This window comes from Leptidea sinapis, chromosome 32 (assembly GCF_905404315.1).
Source record: "Leptidea sinapis chromosome 32, ilLepSina1.1, whole genome shotgun sequence".
NCBI lineage: Eukaryota > Metazoa > Arthropoda > Insecta > Lepidoptera > Pieridae > Leptidea > Leptidea sinapis.
The window spans coordinates 7,631,712-7,650,381 of NC_066296.1; the positions used below are offsets into that span (position 1 = coordinate 7,631,712).

General features: G+C 35.7%; 1 protein-coding gene across 1 annotated transcript in view; it reads right to left on the reverse strand.

Moving 5' to 3' along the window:
* LOC126974418 (exostosin-2) overlaps nucleotides 1-18,610 on the reverse strand; it is a 37,472-nt gene extending 18,862 nt beyond the window's left edge. The window contains exons 1-3 of the mRNA XM_050821903.1: nucleotides 17,880-18,610; nucleotides 16,097-16,850; nucleotides 13,945-14,128 (exon numbers count right to left, since the gene is read on the reverse strand). Coding sequence (XP_050677860.1) covers nucleotides 13,945-14,128; nucleotides 16,097-16,850; nucleotides 17,880-18,415 — 1,474 coding nt within the window. The 5' untranslated portion in view covers nucleotides 18,416-18,610. The remainder of the gene's footprint in view (nucleotides 1-13,944; nucleotides 14,129-16,096; nucleotides 16,851-17,879) is intronic.
* Between the last annotated feature and the right edge of the window lie 60 nt (nucleotides 18,611-18,670).

The window sequence follows — 18,670 nt, forward strand, 5'->3', positions numbered from 1 at the left end:
GGAAGCCCAAATGATGGAAGTTTTGTGAGAAGCGCCGTGTGCCATACACGATCAAAGGCCTTCGCTATATCCAGACAATTTTGACAAATTGAGAGCCTTGCGTGAAAAAAGTGGCCAAATAAATTATTTCAAAAAAATGCGCATCAATACAGTTTAGAAAAATGTAATAAGTACATAATTTTACTTAACATAAATATGCAGTGATTGCTAGTAAGATGCAAAAAGAGTAAATTCGACTGAAGAAATCTTGTCTTAAATTGTAATAATAAAAATTAGGAAAACGGTTGGCCCTAAAGGCCATCCCTGCTACTTTCCGCTACTAAACTACACAAATTATATTTTGGAGCTCATCGAGAAACTCAAAAATATAATTACACAAATTATTATATAATATTATATATTTCGAGCTCAAAGAATTAGCTGTTGTTGAAGTCTGATAAAATTTTAATATACATACAACTATTTTTTGAATTTTCAATTGGCAGTAACTTTTAAATGAATGAACCGATTTTCACGCACCGACAGGCACCTACTTGATTAATAATTATTTACTTAAATCCCAAAGACTACAGAAGATAATCCCACAGAGAACAACGTATTTAGATAACTCGTAGGGAATTTATTTATTTGGAAACAAATACAGATACATCCTTAAACATAAAGCAGATAAAGTAAAAATAGAAATATGCACACAAGGATGTCTAACACGAAAACATATCTACATCATTAAATCTAGAGTTATGGAGAGCAAACATTCTGTGCAGTGGCGTACGTATAATTCAATAATAATATAAAATGAGGAACCCAGTATTTTGCAAATTCATAAAGTGTCAGTACACTTGATATTGAACAGTCATATTATTTATGGAATATGGCAAATGTGTGTTCGTTATCTCTGCCATTCCCTATGGAGTATTTAACTTATATCCAGTCTCCGGCACGTACCTACATAGCATGTAAAAGGTATGTCGTTTAGAAAACAGACTCCCTGACACAATATAACCTAGATAATACGTTAAAATCAATGTTAGCTAAATGGGCAACATTTGCAAACTGGTTCAATATAAAGTTTCTAAGTGCGGTACTTGAGCGTTCGACTTTTGCTTGGCAGTGGGCAACTTGACCCACTAACGAAAAACTTGCGACTTCTGATGTAAGCTCGCCTAGCTGTGCACGGCCACTTTCGAACTTGAGTGGAGCCATTTGTTTTTTTTCTTTTCAGTCCTTCAACGGACCGTCATTGGGCTCACTTGATAGCAGGTGTTGTGAAACGACGCTGAACTTCGATTGATTCTAATTTAATATTTTTACTGTTCACTTTCGCTCCAGTCTTGTTTTAAGTAACACATGTTTTAATATTATTATAATTAATGATTTGCGTAGTAAATAATAATTTTTAAAAAGACATTTTATGATCGTCCGAACATAACTCCATTAGGTTTTTTTATGGAAAAAGGGGTACAAACGAGCCTTCGGAAACCTGATTAAATCACAGTATCTTGCAACACTCGAACAATCTCAAAGACGTGTGTGTTACCGGAATTTTAAAAGGTGAACGTATCTTTTTTTTTAAATACCCACATAGTTTCGTAAGGAAGTTCATTTTAAAGTTTGGTTAGTATGCAGCAGAAAACCGCACTGTGGAGGAACGCCACACATCCAGATGATGAAGATGATAGGTACTATTGTTACAAATATTAAAACCATAAGCCTACTCAACTTTAATTCCATAGACAGTGTTGGTTCTCTCTAATCTGCCAACCTCCTCTTTGTTCAGTAAGCTGTCAATCGGTTACCAACGTTTTTAACACAAACGATCAGCAAGCCAGTCAACAGTCGCCTGGCATGGTTGCCTTCTAATAGCATGTTCGTACCTTAAGTGAAGTAATATAAGTTAATGTAAATTCTAATAAACCGCTTATTGTAAAGACGACGTTTTACTGGATCGACCTAAAACTATCATCACTGAATAATGCAGGGGCCTGCATTGGTTTTCTAGCAAGGCACTGTAGATCTAACTAGTTGTAGTTAGATCTACAGAGCCTACTCACTACGCCTCGCGCTTTAGTCCGACACTACTAAGTTTTGAGGTTTACATATTGAAGTTAGGTATATATCGAATAACGCTATCTTAAGACTGCCTACGGTAGGTATTTATTATCTAGCGTAAGGTAATATTTAATGAGTGCTCAATAAAAGTTTGGTTATCGAATAACGGAACCATTTTAAACTAAAACTTTAGCACTAGTGCTATATTTATGTAGGTTAGTAACGCGGTAGGCACTGCCTAATTGCCTATATGGTATGCACGCCTCTGGAATAATGCACCAACCTCCTTCGATATGACTACATACAAAAACAAAGTCCTCCGCCGCGTCTGTCTGCCTGTCTGTTCGCGATAAACTCAATAACTACTGCACCGATTTTTATGCTGTTTTCACCAATGGATAGCGTGGTTCTCGTATATAATTTGTTATGTTTTTGTATACATATTTGTACACATTAACGATATTTGTTAGAAGTGTTGGAAACAGACGCTGTCTAAGCCTTTTGAGATATAACAAAATAATGTATAGTTGAATTGTGTATGTTATATACGTCTACAGAAAAGTGCGCAACGGTATTTGTATATCTCTTAAGAATATGGATCCATTTACATAATTCTTTAACAAAGCGGTAATGTAAAATATAACACAAATAACATATTAATCCTTATCATTACTAAATTAATAAACCATTTTTTAAACAGTTTGTAATTTCAAATATAAGGCTAGAAGTTCTTAGATTTCCCTTCAATCGGCAGTCGCTACAACTGCCAAATTATTTTTGTTTCTAGCTTTAGAGCATTAACAGCCCTTTTTTTATGGAATAGGAGGACAAACGAGCGTACGGGTCACCTGGTGTAAAGAGATCACCGCCGCCCACATTCTCTTGCAACACCAGAGGAATCACAGGAGTGTTGCCGGCCTTTAAGGAAGGTGTACGCGCTTTTTTTGAAGGTACCCATGTCGTATCGTTCCGGAAACACCGCACAAGGAAACTCATTCCACAGCTTTGTAGTTCATGGAAGAAAGCTCCTTGAAAACCGCTCTGAGGAGGACCGCCACACATCCAGACGGTGGGGATGATATCCTTTTTAGTTTATTGAAATTGTTTTGACCTATATCTGCATAATATTGAAATGTAGGTAGTTTGTAGCGAGTGCCAGAGCCGAGGTAATGACATGCCATTAGCCATTGTTGCTTTGTTTGTGCAGTTTGAAATAATAATTACCTGCGGACCGACTAGAGTCTAGACTGTGCATGCTAACGCGACGTGTTCGCTATAATCAGAATCATTTTAATTGTGACCTATATCAGTTATTTAATATAAATCAACGTTTGTTTATTTCGACAATTAAATGACCCGCATGCCGCTATGGTTTATAGCGTAAGTAAGGTGTGAGTCAGACACGCGTAAGAAGGGTTCCGGAATCCGGACCATCATACAAGATATTATAACATTCACTGTTCTATAAAAAAAAGTGAGTGTGTGACTTATGTATGCATGCAAGAAGTTATACGAGGGGCGGTCAAAAAGTTCGCGGAATGGCGGGGTTGGCGGGGGTGAGGTCGCTCCTCCAGGTAGCCGCTACTTGAGTAACTCATAATTACTATATATGCCAATTTCTAGCCTAATTGGGTCATTAGCTTTCGAGTTACAAACGAGTGAACAAGTAAATCGGGAACAAACTAGCCACTATGGAGAAAATTGAACATCGCGCCGTCGTAAAGTTCCTCACCAAACAAGGAAAAACGCCTCAAACTATTTTGCAAGAGATGTTAGCTGTTTACGGAGACTCTGCTCCTGGTAAAACCATGATTTACAAATGGCACGGCCTTTTCAAGCAAGGAAGGGAGTCAATTGAAGATGATCCTCGACCTGGACGGCCCATTGAGGCCACTACGCCGGAAATCATTGAAAAAGTTGAAAAACTTGTATTGGAAGACGGAAGGTTGAAGAAGAAACAACTTGCAGCATCAGTTGGAGTATCAGAAACCACAATTTTAAATATTCTTCATCAACATCTTGGCATGAGTAAAGTGTGTTCAAGGTGGGTCCCGAGAATGCTCACGCCGCTGCAAAAACGTGAGCGCGTCAACTGTTCCCGCGAGTATTTGGACCGCTGTGGAGAAGTTAGGGAAGAAATTATGGCCCGAATTGTAACCGGTGATGAAACTTGGGTTCACCACTATGAGCCTGAGTCAAAGCAGGAGTCGATGCAGTGGCACAAAAAAGGCACACCACCCCCAAAAAAATTTAAAGTGTCGCAATCGGCCGGAAAGATCATGGCGACTATTTTTTGGGATACTGAAGGTATTCTTTTGATCGATTATAAAGAACGTGGTGTTTCTATAACGGGAGAGTACTACGCTTCCCTATTGGACCGATTAAAAGAAGCTATTAAAGAAAAAAGAAGAGGAAAACTGACAAAAGGTGTACTCCTTTTGCACGACAACGCGCCCGTTCACACGAGTCATGTTGCGACGGCTGCCATTCATCGATGCGGTTTTGAACAACTACGCCATCCACCCTACAGTCCAGACCTGGCCCCTAGCGATTTTTATTTATTCCCAAAGATGAAGAAAGAGCTGCGTGGAAAAAAATTTAGAGACGATGATGAAGTCAAGTCGGCGATTTCGGCGTATTTTGACGCCCAAGACAAAACCTATTTTTTCGACGGTATTAATAAGTTATATGCCAGATCCCAAAAATGTATTCGTGTTAAGGGGGAATATATTGAAAAGGAAAAATAACATAATGTATCATTTCATCTTTTTTCCCAGTCATTCCGCGAACTTTTTGACCTCCCCTCGTACTTTTTGGCGTAACCAAGCAAAAATCCTTAAAATGATTTATTCATCCTGCTATTCTAAGTTTGTAGAAAGAACAATATTGTAAACATCTTGCAAAGATGGCTTTGACAATTAATTATTAAATAACAAATACGGCTGTATGAGCTTGAACCCTTTGCCAGTCCTAATAATGGACGAAGAAACAAAAAAAATAACAAATGTCGCAAACGTCAGAAAATTTTAGGAACCAACTTCACCCTGTTACTTTTGTGTTATGCGCGCGCATCTTAAAATTTCACTCTCGTCATTATTCTCATAACGCGCCTAAAGAAGTATAACTTTAAAAACGTTTTTTAATTTGAACGACGACCGTTTGTTATTTTCCGTTTTAGTTTTTAGACCCGGCCAGAGAAATACACACTGTTAAAATGGCTTTTGGAAATGATCGGTACCGCGTAGTTCGTATCGCCTCACTTGCAATGGCAAATAATTAGTTATTTACCCTTAAGGTCAGATAAGTTGGAAATAGTAGTAGTAGTAGAAACTAAAAAATCGATAAAAAAAGATTACAGTACTCATAAGAAAAATATTATCTCAAAAAATTTAGAAAAGCACAGAAGCGTAAAAAGAGCTTTCAAATAATTATGTACTCATAAAACATGGATCCCAAAAATTTAAAATAAAAGAACCATAGCAAATACTAGAAAAGATATAATGGATCAAGCATCAAATTTTTATAAAGAATTATATCGTAAAACAGAGGAAGAGGAACTGAGGTCTGAAATAACAAAACATACAAATAATAAATGTACATAGACGAATGATATTATAATACAAGAAACAGAAGTATATGACAATATTAAAAACCTAAAAACAAATAAAAGCCCAGGCCCGGACATCCTAAGTAATGAGATACTCAAAATTTATGCACCCATTCTTGTTCCTCATCTGACAAAGCTATTTAATATGATAATTGAGACAGAAGTAGTACCGAAACAATGGAACGCATCAGATATCATAAAAAAGGCAATCGTAACAATATAGAAAACTACAGGCCTATCAATTTACTGGCAAACATATATAAATTATTTTCCTCAATAATCTTAAAAAGGATAACACAACAAATTGGTAATGAACAACCTGTAGAACAAGCTGGCTTTCGCACAGGTTTCAGTACAATGGATCATATTCGTACCTTAGAACAAGTCTTCCAAAAATATAAAGAGTACAGTAGACCACTTTACGGAGCTTGCGTTGATTATAACAAAGCATTCGATAGTATTAGTCATGATTCAATTTGGAAAGCACTGAAATTCCTTGATGCTCCTCAAAATCATAATAAAAAACATCTACTCTAACAGTTCCAGTAATGTTAAATTGAAAACAAGATTAGAGTCAATAAAAATCGAACGAGGAGTAAAACAAGGAGACGCTCTGTCCCCAAAAATCTTCATTTTGTTACTGGATTATGTATTACTACAAAATGACTGGGTAAACAAAGGCATAATAGTTAATGGCTGTTTCTTCAATCATCTAAGGTTCGCTGATGACATCGAAGTACTAGCAGAAACTCTAAAAGACCTAGAAAATATGATCAATTCACTAGACAAAGAAAGTTTAAAAATTGGATTAAAAATGAATTTCAATAAAACCAAAGTGATGACCAACAGTTTTAAAATACCAATTACCACCAGCAACAATGAAATTGAATACGTTGAAAAATATATTTATCTGGGCAAACAGATATCATTTGAAAAAAATTCCAACGAAGAAGAAGTCGAAAAAAGAAGGAATCTAACCTGGAAATATTTTTGGTCTTTGAAAGAAATTCTAAAGGGAGATTTCAATCTGAAGCTGAAGAAAACTGTACTTGACACATGCTTATTACCTTGTCTTCTATATGGATGTCAAACATGGACTTTCACAAATAAAGTAAAACAAAAAATTAGAACGACACGGAGAGCTATAGAATAAGTTAGAATCAGACAAAGAACAAAAATAAAAGATGCACTGAACCACGCATTGAAACTAAAATGGCAATGGGCCGGTCTTATATCACAACTCACAGACAAGAGATGGACGATACAGACAACGAAATGGAAAGGGCCGGTGGGCATTAGAAAAGTTGGAAGACCGTGTAAGAGGTGGGCTAATGATGTGATTGAATACGCTGGAAAAGACTAGCTAAAATTAGGCAAAGATCGTATAGTATGGAAGAAAATGGAGGAGGACTTCACCCAAAGAGGGGCCCATACTACTAATTAAACATTAATTATTAAGAAATAGATAAAAAACTTACTAACATAAAACTTTTCTCTTTTTATGTTCTTATAATATTAGGCTTAAGTTTACTAACAATAATTATAAGTTTGTTTTAATTTTTAAATTTAGTTTAACTTAATTATGAAATTTAGTATTAAAGGCTTTTTTATTTTATTTTTTTTTTATTTAAGTTGGAAATAATTGATAAAATATATTGATATCAGGTGACCAGGCTTACTTGACTTACTTACTTTTAAAAATTGGACCTAAGTCCAGAAAAACGTTCGAAACTACAATCATGTCGAAATTGAGTTAAGAACACAAAACTGGTCACGTGATTCATATTAACGGACTGATAAAAAATAGCAGCCCTACTGTCACTCTTTAAATAACATAATCACTTAGTAGCCCAACCAACAAGTATGGAATACACTAATATTTATGATACTTTAAACACGAAAACCTTAAAATGTATCTTTGGGGCTTGGAACGTTTTTCAGAAGCTACGTCCAACTAATCTCCTTTATAATATACAATGGCGACATTAAATAAACACACGGGTAGAACTACTTAACCGTAATCATAAAATATTCATTCACCTAAATACATCAATTTTCCATAATATCATTTCGGAACATTCTGTAAGAAATCTATTAGCCGCACGGTAACCTAGGCACTGCCAAGTGCTGTCTTATGCGATCACGTAAGGATGAAATTAAAATTTTGTTTCATAAGTATATGAATCGTTTGTTTGAAAATTTGAAAATTTTAATTTATTTACTTTAAATTTTAGAATGATTTTTTTGAGATTTAGGTTAAATAGCTCTACCCGCGTGTTCAATTATTAAACATTATTATGCCGCGCTGTATACAGGATGTAATAAGTGTGACCAGGCGATTAATCCGTAAATATTACAGATATTAAATAAATAGTAGTAAAAAAATAAAAAAACACGCTTTTTATAGAAAACCGAAATAAAATATTTGAAAAAGAACTTTGAAAATTAACATCAATTCATGCTTTATATAGAAAATTGATGAAATTTATATAAATTAACAAAAATCTTATTTTGCAAATTGAATTGAACAAATTGAATAAATTTATCAAATTAATGTATTGCCATCGGTCCTCGATAAATCTATGAAGTTTGAACTAAATCTGGCCCTTTAAAGTGGGTCAAAATCACAATATTAATATAATGTTAACACCAGGAACAGACATAAGCTTATAATGCCTACTACTCGGCTAAGTCGAGTTAGCAACTCTTTTGTGGGGCGATGTATATGCTTTTACAAAAAGATCCAAGATAATGTTCAAAACAAAAGTATTGCGTTATTCAAAGGAATTGTTAAAAACGGTTATGTGGTAAAGGTTACTACAACATAAATGACTTTAATGATAACACAGATTGGGAATGGAGCGACCGCCCTAAGGCTATTAAATAGTAAGTTTAACTGTACGATATTACTTTGTAACAATGTAATAATTTTTATGAAAAAAAAGCCCGCTGATTTTGTTACGCCCATTCTTCTGAGGCATTCTTTTGGAATGGGTGGTAGTTTTTGACTTTCAATAAGTGATTTTATTTTGAAAAAAAAATATTTGATTGATTTTATAAAGGTTATTTGAGATTAGTATTGATATGACAGGAAACTGTTTATTATAAACCTAACAAAGTAATAAATATTTATTTTAGTAAGTAGGTACAAAATTTAATATTCAAAGCAGATGTTCCAAGTTATGACCTTGATGTGCGATACAATGACCTTTCTACCTATCTCATACTAAATGTATGTGTTTTTAATATCAAAATAATTATGGATACTTCTAGTTTGATTTTTAAAAAAATGTTAGAGTAATTTTACTGAGTAAGTAGTAATAGAAATAACGTACTTCTTTTTATGAAAAATAGGGACGAGACGAGCAGGACGTTCAGCTGTTGGTAATTGATACGCCCTACCCATATTATATAGATTATTGAAAAAACCAAACATTCTGAGCGGCACTACAACTGCGCTTGTCACTTTGAGACATAGTATGTCAAGTCTCATTTGCCTTGTAATATCACTAGCTACGGCGCCCCTCAGACCGAAACACAGTAATGCTTACACATTACTGCTTCACGGCACGGTTGTGGTACCCATAATCTAGCTGGCATCCTGTGCATAGAAGCCTCCCACTGGTAGCATATCTATAATACTTACGGAATTATCCCCTGGTCACAATTAACTATTACATCCTGTATAATCTACTCTTGAGCTAAGAGCTGCCATACAGCTCCTGTATAAAAACGCTCAAAGCGACGTGTTCACGACCGGCTTAAAATAATAAAGCATTCTTGGTAGTGAAGGTGTGAGGCACTCACAGCAAACAGTGCCCGTGTACAAAACAATAGCTTGTTATCCGCGTCGGACAAAGGAAAAGCGCTTTTAGGATAAAAGCTGTAGATTTCGTCGTGATTGCGACGATCTTGAGTATAATGACGAGCCCACGGCTAATGTTACAAAGTTTTTTTTATGGAAAAGGAGGGATTTTAGCAGTGGGAGGCTCCTTTGCACAAAAGGCGGGCTAGATTATTTATGGGTTATGAAACAGTAAGGTGTAAACATTACATCGGTCTGAAGGGCGCCGTAGCTAGTGAAATTGATTGGGCAAATGAGACGTAACACCTTATGATTCAAGATGACGAGCGTAATTGTAGTGCCGCTCAGAATTTATAAGCTTTTCAAGAGTCCTGAGCGGCACTGCATCGTAATGGGCAGGGCGTATCAATTACCATCAGCTGAACGTCCTGCTCGTCTCGTCCCGTATTTTCATTAAAAAAGGAGGACAAACAAGCGTACGACAAACGTGTCACCTGGTGTTAAGTGATCACCGCCGCCCACATTCTCTTGCAACAACAGGGAAACAGGAGCTTTGCCGGCCTTTAAGGAAGGTGTACGCGCTTTTTTTGAAGGTACCCATGTCGTATCAACCCGGAAACACCGCACAAGGAAGATCATTCCACAGCTTTGTAGTACGTGGAAGAAAGCTCCTTGAAAACCGCACTGTGGAGGACCGCCACACATCCAGATGGTGGAAAAGATATCCTAATTTGTGGCGTATCGTGCGAAGGTGGAATTCGGCGGCAGGAATCGGGTGAAACATACAAAGTGTTACATATTTAAAGTTTTCTACACGGGTGTCTGTTAGGGAAGACCAATAATTCGGTGAGCTCATATAGAGAGGGTAGAGCAATATTTGATACAAATTTGTATAAATTTTAAAATATTATGCAACGTCAGAATAAAATGTAAATAGTAATGATTTTTTCTAATTAATAAATACAGTTTAAATTTAATAAAAAGTACAATTTTGCTGCATCACTTTATGCACCATGAAAATTTGAATTGGTTGAAAAGAGTGGCAATGAGTTTCTTGCTACTTCTTCTCATTATGAAGTACCAATTAATGAATTTTTTTTTTGTTGACATTCATAAGTGTCATTTCCGTGACCTACATTCATAGTGATTTTGATTTGCTTTAAATAGAACCACAATAAGTCCATTCTCAAGGGTAACGCGAAAAATTACATTTTATAGATCGGTCTATGAAATTTCAACTAAGGCAAGTTGTCTAAATAATTATTACGACTAACAGAGAGAATAACAAAAGATCATTGTACTTATTTTGAGTAAGAAATGAAGTGATTTAATTAAATTTTCCACTTGGAGAAATGTGTACTAAAATGCAGTGTTATGCATCACTTAAACACCTATATTGAAATTCAAATATTTTTATTCAAAATAGGATGTGACATCACTTATTGAAAGTCAAAAACTACCACCCATTCCAAAAAGAATGCCTCAGACCTGACTAGAATGGGCGCAACAAACTCAGCGGGCTTTGGTTTTTCATAAAAAAATGGTTACAAAGTAACATTGGACACTTAAACTTATTATTTAATAGCCTGAGGGTGGTCGGAGAGTCATTTATGTTAGTGTATGTTATAAACCTTCACCACACAAACGTTTTTAACAATTCTTTTGAATTTCGTTATACATTTGTTTTGAACATTTTCTTGGATCTTGTTGTAAAAGCATATACATCGCCCCACAAAAGACCTACTACCTCGACTTAGCCGAGTAGTAGGCATTATAAGTTTATGTCTGTTCCTGATGTTAGCATCATGGTTATGACAGTTTCTAGCAAATTCACTTATATGCCTATGTACGTACATTACATTATCAAGAATATATTGAGAAGGAACAGTTAAGATGTTAATTTCTTTCAAATATTTCGCTTATGGCTTTAATATCGTCGTGTCCCAGATTTCTCACTCCCATTCTTCATATGAAGCTTTATCCTTTTACTGTTGAGGGTATATATACATACATACAGACATATTACATACAGCGAGCCTTAGACCATTTATACGTCTTGATAGACTGTGACAATTATGAAAACGTCAAAAAAAATGTGAGGTTGCCGGTTAACCTCTATTTTGAGCAATACACGCACACTAACACAAAGTGACTTACGAATCGCCGGTGTAAGTAAGCATATTTTGATTTGGAACAAACACTACAAATACTAACAAAATATAATCTTATATCTTTAAAACGAGCAATTCTTGTATATAATAAGAATCTCGGAATCGGCTCCAACGATTTTAATGTTGTTTAGTATACATTTAGTTTCGGGGGCGAGAAATATATCTAGCTAGGTTTCAATTTAAAAAAAAAATCGTTTTATCTTTTTTTTAATGAGAAACACCTAGAATAATATTAGAATACAAAGGTAAATTTCGCCACTATTACTCATTTACATCAAGAAGCAAAGAAAAAACTAAAGTAAGACTTATTCTAGATCAACATAGTAAGCTGGTGTTTGCAGTGTTTTGTCCCAAAAAGGTTTGCTACTTAGCATATTAGTTGGGTATAATCCAACACTGATTTTCAATAGCTACCTTCAAGTAATCGGCCGTTTTTTTATGAAAATAAGGGACTAGACGAGCAGGACGTTTAGCTGATGGTAATTGATACGCCTTGCCCATTACAATTCAGTGCCGCTCAGGATTCTTGAAAAACCTAAATCCCTACGAAAAAAAATCTGAGAGGTACTACAACTTTGCTCGTCGCCTTGAGACATAAGAATGTTGTCTCATTTGCCCAGTAATTTCACTAGCTACTTCAGACCGAAACCGGCATCCTCTGCAAAGGAGCCTCCCACTGGTAAAACCGTGTAAACAAGAGTCTTTATCTAAACGTATAAATTATCAAGGCACCGAGAATAGCTCACCCACTTAACTCCTTGAGAGTAAGAACATTATTTTCTGGAATTTTATTTATCATAGATTAGCCGTTCCCGCCCGCTATGCTGGGCGAATTTTAAAAGGAAAAAAATTACATTTTATTATCTTATTACAAATACAATAAAAAAATAAGTAGCCATAAACCATCTAGGATACATTTCGCATCGAATGTGATAGTTTCATGTCGATACGATAAGAGGTTTAGGCTTGAAAGAGCCTCAAACAAAAACCATTTTCATTATATAAATATAGAAGATAGATAGATTTTTTTAATGCTGATTAGTCAAAAACAACAAGCGGCGATTTAACTGTCAAAGAGAAACTGAAAGTCTTCATGCATAGTATTAACAATAAAGTACAAGGCACTATCGCATTTAAGCCGTTCGTAATAAGATGTAGTACGGAGTGTGAAACAATTAAATTTCACTCTCGCCGCGATATTGCATGTAATGCCTCGTATCAGTAATAGAATGCGGTGTTTTTGTCCACATTTAGTATTAATTGTTGATTTAGCAACATTCGATTCGTTTTTAACTGTTAAGTGTTTTATAATCGTTGTAGATATTATCGGTATTTATTTGCGAATGGTTTTGATTGGCTATCGATCGTGCTACTGACACTAACGCACATGGAAAAAATTGCGAGTTATTAATTTCACGAGATTGTCTGTCTATAGCATAGTTTCTCAACCTTATTTTGCTCACCGCCTACTTCGAGAATATGAGTATTTTCGTGTATTTTTATTGCCTTTTTAGACTTTATTTTTTTTATCTGCCCACGCCCCATCTGCGCCATCTCAATGCCCACTAATTTTCTCTGGGTCTTCTACTACCCCCACCGAAAGTCTCAAATGCCCACAAGGGGGCGTTATCGCCCACTCTGAGAACCTACGGTCTATAGGTTACTCTTTAACCGAAGTTAGTAAAACACTTTTAGGAACCACGTGAATAGAATATGAATATATATTCAATATGATCACAACTTTATATTTATCGTCACCTTTTTGCTCTTAATAGTGATTTTCATTATTATTACAATAGAAATAAGAGATTGCTTGTAACTAATTCTAGTAGGCTTCGTAAGATACATAATAGCTTTGAGGGTAAATGTATACACTTTTATAATAAAGTCCCAGCCACAATTCACCCATTATCTATAGATAAACTTAAATGTTTTATTAAAAAATGGCTCTGTCGTAAATCCTACTACTCCACAGCTGAATATCAATCTAAGTGATCCGACAGCCTGGGACTAGATTATGATTATTTTATACCAATAGCAATGACAGTACAATATTGTACATTTTACTAAAAAGAACGCAAAAAAAAGAATGCTGGGAGAGTTTCTTGCGCAACTTCTTCTCTCTCAGAGCGCCCTTTGTTTCCGAAGCGGTAGTAGTATCTAGCATATTAGAAATGACATCAAAAAGCCTGCCTTTTAGTTGATTGGTTTGATAAGAAAAATATATGAGTTTTCTCAGTTTACTAAGTTTCTTTGTCTATGGTTTCTGATGGTGACTCTCCTATTTCAAATTGTAATGTTAAAAAACTCACCTGCCGGCGGTGGTTTCTTCTGATTGTTCCATATCACCAATATCTTCGCTAGGCTGGGTGTCCTCACCAGCTTCTTGATCAATGTGAACAAACTCTCGACGCGGTCATACGTCAATATGACAGCTGTGAAGCCTGCTGCCTTTGGTGCTGTCACTGGAAGGAACAGCGGGTTCACTGGTCCGTACTGAAATCACAATTATTATTAGTAAATGTCGTTCATACACCATTCTACGTCAGTTGAACGGTTAGCTCAGTTGGTAGAGCTTTAGCACGGAACGCCAGAGGCCGTGGGTTCGAGCCCCGCATCGTTCATAAAATTATGTTTTTATATTTTATTTGTGTATTGATCCTAGAAGTGAGGGATAGATCCTAGATTACTTTAAAAAAAAAACATAAATTGTTGTTATTAGATTTACAAGAGCGACATCTCAAGTCAATTTCCAAATATGCAAATATTTGGGTTGACCAGGTTATCAACTGTAAAGTAGATCCTGTAGATGAAGCCACAACCTGAGAGTTGAACAAAGTATACAAGATTTTATGACAATAAGTCACTCTATCGGTTAGCTCAGTTGGTTAGAGCACTGGCACGGAACGCCAGAGGTCGTGGGTTCGAGTCCCGCATCGTTCATAAAATTTTGTTTTTAAATTTTATTTGACCATTCTATGTGGCAAACACATGGGCCAAGATGAACTAAGCAATGGAATACATTGCCAAGAAAACAAATACCAGAAACTTCCCAAACCGATGTGTATGTTTTTTCATGCATAAATCAACCAGTGGGAGGCTCCTTGCACAAGATGCCTGCTAGATTAGGGGTACCACAACAGCGCCTATTTCTGCCGTGAAGCAGTAATGTGTAAGCATTATTGTTTTTCGGTAAAAGGGCGCCTTGAAATTACAGGGCAAATGAAACTTAACATCTTATGTCTCAAGGTGACAAGCGCAATTATTGTAGTGCCACTAAGAGTATTTGGATTTTTTTAAGAATCTTGAGCGGCACTGCATTGTAATGGACAGGGCGTATCAATCACCAACAGTTGAACGTCCTGCTCGTCTCGTCCCTTATTGGCAAAAAAAACCATCAAGTGTTAAATCTCCCTCCGTGGGTGCAGCCTACAATTGGTTTCTGTGAAATTTGATGTTTTAAGGCTTTGGGCTAACTGATACAATATTTTCTGCATTTCAACGATGTACTTAACTTATCCTTATATTTGGAAGATCTGTGTCTAAATTGTTTCAGGTAATGCTTAAACTAGAAGATAAAAAACCAAATATGTTAAAGACTAAAGTTTGCGCGTTTACTAAAAAATCTCATTTGTCATATCAAGGCGCTTTACCCACACCTCCCTTAACGCCTTGCTTAGTATCGAAATACTGGGTCTCGAAATCTCGAGCAATTGGCAATTGGCCGTGGTCGTCTTAATAGCAAAGCCAGATGGCTTCAAGGCATCTGGTCGTCATAAATAGAGCAATGGAATACTTCATTCTATAATAGAATAGCTCACATTCTAGCCCTCTACAAAGTGCAGGTCCGGCCACATATGGAGTATTACTGTCATCTCTGCTTGATCGAGCCATTCGACCGCGTGCAACGCATAGCAGCTCGTATCATCGGAGTCCTAGTGCTCTGTGAACGGCTAGATCACTTGGCGGCGTTAGAGACGTCGCTTCATTGCGTCTTCTCCCGCATTTATCACGGGGAGTGTTCCGAAGAGCTGTTTCACCTGCCACACATCAAATCAGGATATCATCACCACCATCTGGATGTGTGGCGTTCCTCCAAAAGTTTATAGGTTGTTCTAATAGCCATTGTGACTTGATGCCACTGTCTTCTTGCTGCTACGAGTAAGTCTCCTGTAGTGCCGTCACTCGAGGGTTTTACAAATAGACCATGCATTGGCTGCAAGTGTTCAAGGAACTTTCATCCATATCAGAGCTGTGGAATGAGCTTACATGTGTGGTGTTTCCGGGATAATATGACATGGGTACCTTTAAAAAAAAAGCGTTTACACCTTCCTTTAAGGCCAGTAACTATCCTGTGATTCCAACACCATGCAAGAGAATGTGGGAGTGGAATCACTTAACAACAGGTGACCCATGTCCTGCTCTTCCATAAAAAAAATGAACATAAAATAAATTAAAACTCACCAAATGTTCTGGCATATTCCAATCTTCATACATTCTGGCCGACAAAGGAAAAACCTTCTCATTTAAAATTTCCAGAGTTGTCAACGTAATCTTCTCCATACTGGCAAAGTACTTTTCATACACCCATCTTAGTTGCCAATACAATTCGCCTCGCCTCTCTTTGCTCACAGAATGTACAATTTTCAATAAATTCTTTATATTCTCTTCGGGTATAAATATAGCAATACGGTTCCAATCAACATGTGAATTGAATGGCATCACAATAGTGTCCGCTATTATTATTGGTATGCATTGCGATGCAATTACATCCATCAATACTGCTTGAATTAATCTTGCACTTCTGACAACCAAGCAGAACAAACCGTTCTTTAATACATCGGGATAGTTATATACAGTACCAGTTGTGTACTCACATCTTTTGGTATAATCATCTGTATTCATACATCTATCAAGTAATAACAAATCATTAGATGACGATGCAATGTTCTGCAGATCGGACAGATAGTCTTGTGGTATATTCGTTTGTGAAGATATTATTAAAAAATCCTTATGTTTCGGTTGGGTGTTATCTATTCTATATGCTAGTGGGCTGTAAAGTGGCAGTGATACATCAAAACCGTATCTAAAAGTCCATGTGCTGAAGCCAGCTCCTGCTATAATGGCATCACTGGTGTTAAGGTCAACCACTGTGTTATAATTGGGAGGCGATCCTGAGACCATATTGAATATAAGATGGTTCTCTCCATTATTCCAACTGTGGGCAAAATAATAAAAAAAATTATTAAAAACATAAGGGAAATAATTATAATTAATAGCAATCATATTGATAACTATGACTCACATTAAGTTATTAAATTTATTTATAAATTGTTAAATCTATATAAATAAAATGATAGAGGTTTTCATTTGTCTGTGCATTACAGAAAAACTTATGGATAGTTTTGAATTAAGACGTCAAAGTTTTATTCCTTGGTCCTAATCTTTAAAAAAATAATGCAATATCTTAATTTAATTTAAAGTTATTAAAAATCTAAGAAACAATTTGTAAAAGCAGTACATGCTCAGATATCTTCAATAACAAGGGTTGGCAATTATCTTAAAATTTGTTATCGTTCTTCAGAACCACATTATAAAAAACTATAATAGACCGTAGGTGCAGTCTCTATCATTACTTTAAGGCTTTGTGTATTATAATTCTGAATTTTATTTGAAAAATACAATAAATAGGTAGCACTTAATTATTATCAGTTTAACGAGGTCAAGAAAAAACTTTCCGGCAAGTACTTCCCGGCCCTTGTTCTATAATGTATTTTTCACATTAACTGCTATATCCAGAATGTTATAAAATTGCTTTACTATGATGATTGCACTCGACACATGAAATCTAACAAGTTCTATAAAAAAAACTTGTAAAGTAGTTATAGCAAGTAGAACTCTGTACATGTTATCACTGAGGTTCATCTAGGGTAGAATGAGAGTTGTCCTTTTACAGGTGCTAGGTAGCAGCTGGTACCAACACTAAAATATTGAGGCTGCCACAAAAATACCACTCGGCAACCCCAAAAAAAAATGAAATAAAGGGATTAATATAATGCATTCTGGCTAAAATTAAAGCCTTCTAGTTTGCTCTACCAATATATTAACTAAATTTTTTGCCAGATTTGACTACATATTATGTGGATACAATACAATTATATAGTTGGTGAATGATAACATAAACACACTTGTAAATACATTACATATAGCATCTTGTTGTAAATAATCTACAATAGTTTATACTTACAACTCCAGTGACTGTAAAGCTTGTGATACATGTACACTTGAAAAACTGTGCTGATTTAAAGTATCTATGCTAGGTACAAATAAACAAGCCTCATTAGGATTAGGAGTGTAATATTTGCTGTGCTTAATCGTATTTAATATTTGATAAAACTCTTTAGAAAAATGAGATATTGGCTTTCCTTCTTCTGTCCTATAATCTTGGAGTGGATAAATATAAATCGTTATCTTATCGTGACCTCCTCTCCCACATTTGTAGACGTTAAAGCAATTCCAATAAGTGCAGTTAACAGCTCGAGCAGTTGAATATGGAGAGTTATTCTTCAGTTCTTGAATTGGCAAATTCCCTACATCCAATCTTAGGTTTTCATGGAAATCCTTTCGAGGACCACTACCAGCAAATATGTTAAGCACTATAGTAAACAATAAAGAGACCACAATAAATATAAGCAGGCCAACAAAAAACCTATGATAAAAGATCTTTCTGTACGTTGTATGTTTTGGATGCTTGTTCGTTTTCAAATGCAAAACCGCAGCCATTTGTGAATTTGAAGATTAAATAAGAAGTCTTAATTTACTTATGGCACCCATAATTAGGTACATTGTTATTCTTTCATTCAAAGCTTCATTATTAGTTACTATAAAAAACACTGAACTTAGGTTCTAAATCCCAAATCAGTTAATTGACGATTTAATATCCATAATCACCAACCACTAGCCACGACCGTCCGCTAATGCGTCCAACACTGACTTACATGAAAGGAAACATCAAACATTGAAACAACTTAGAAAGTC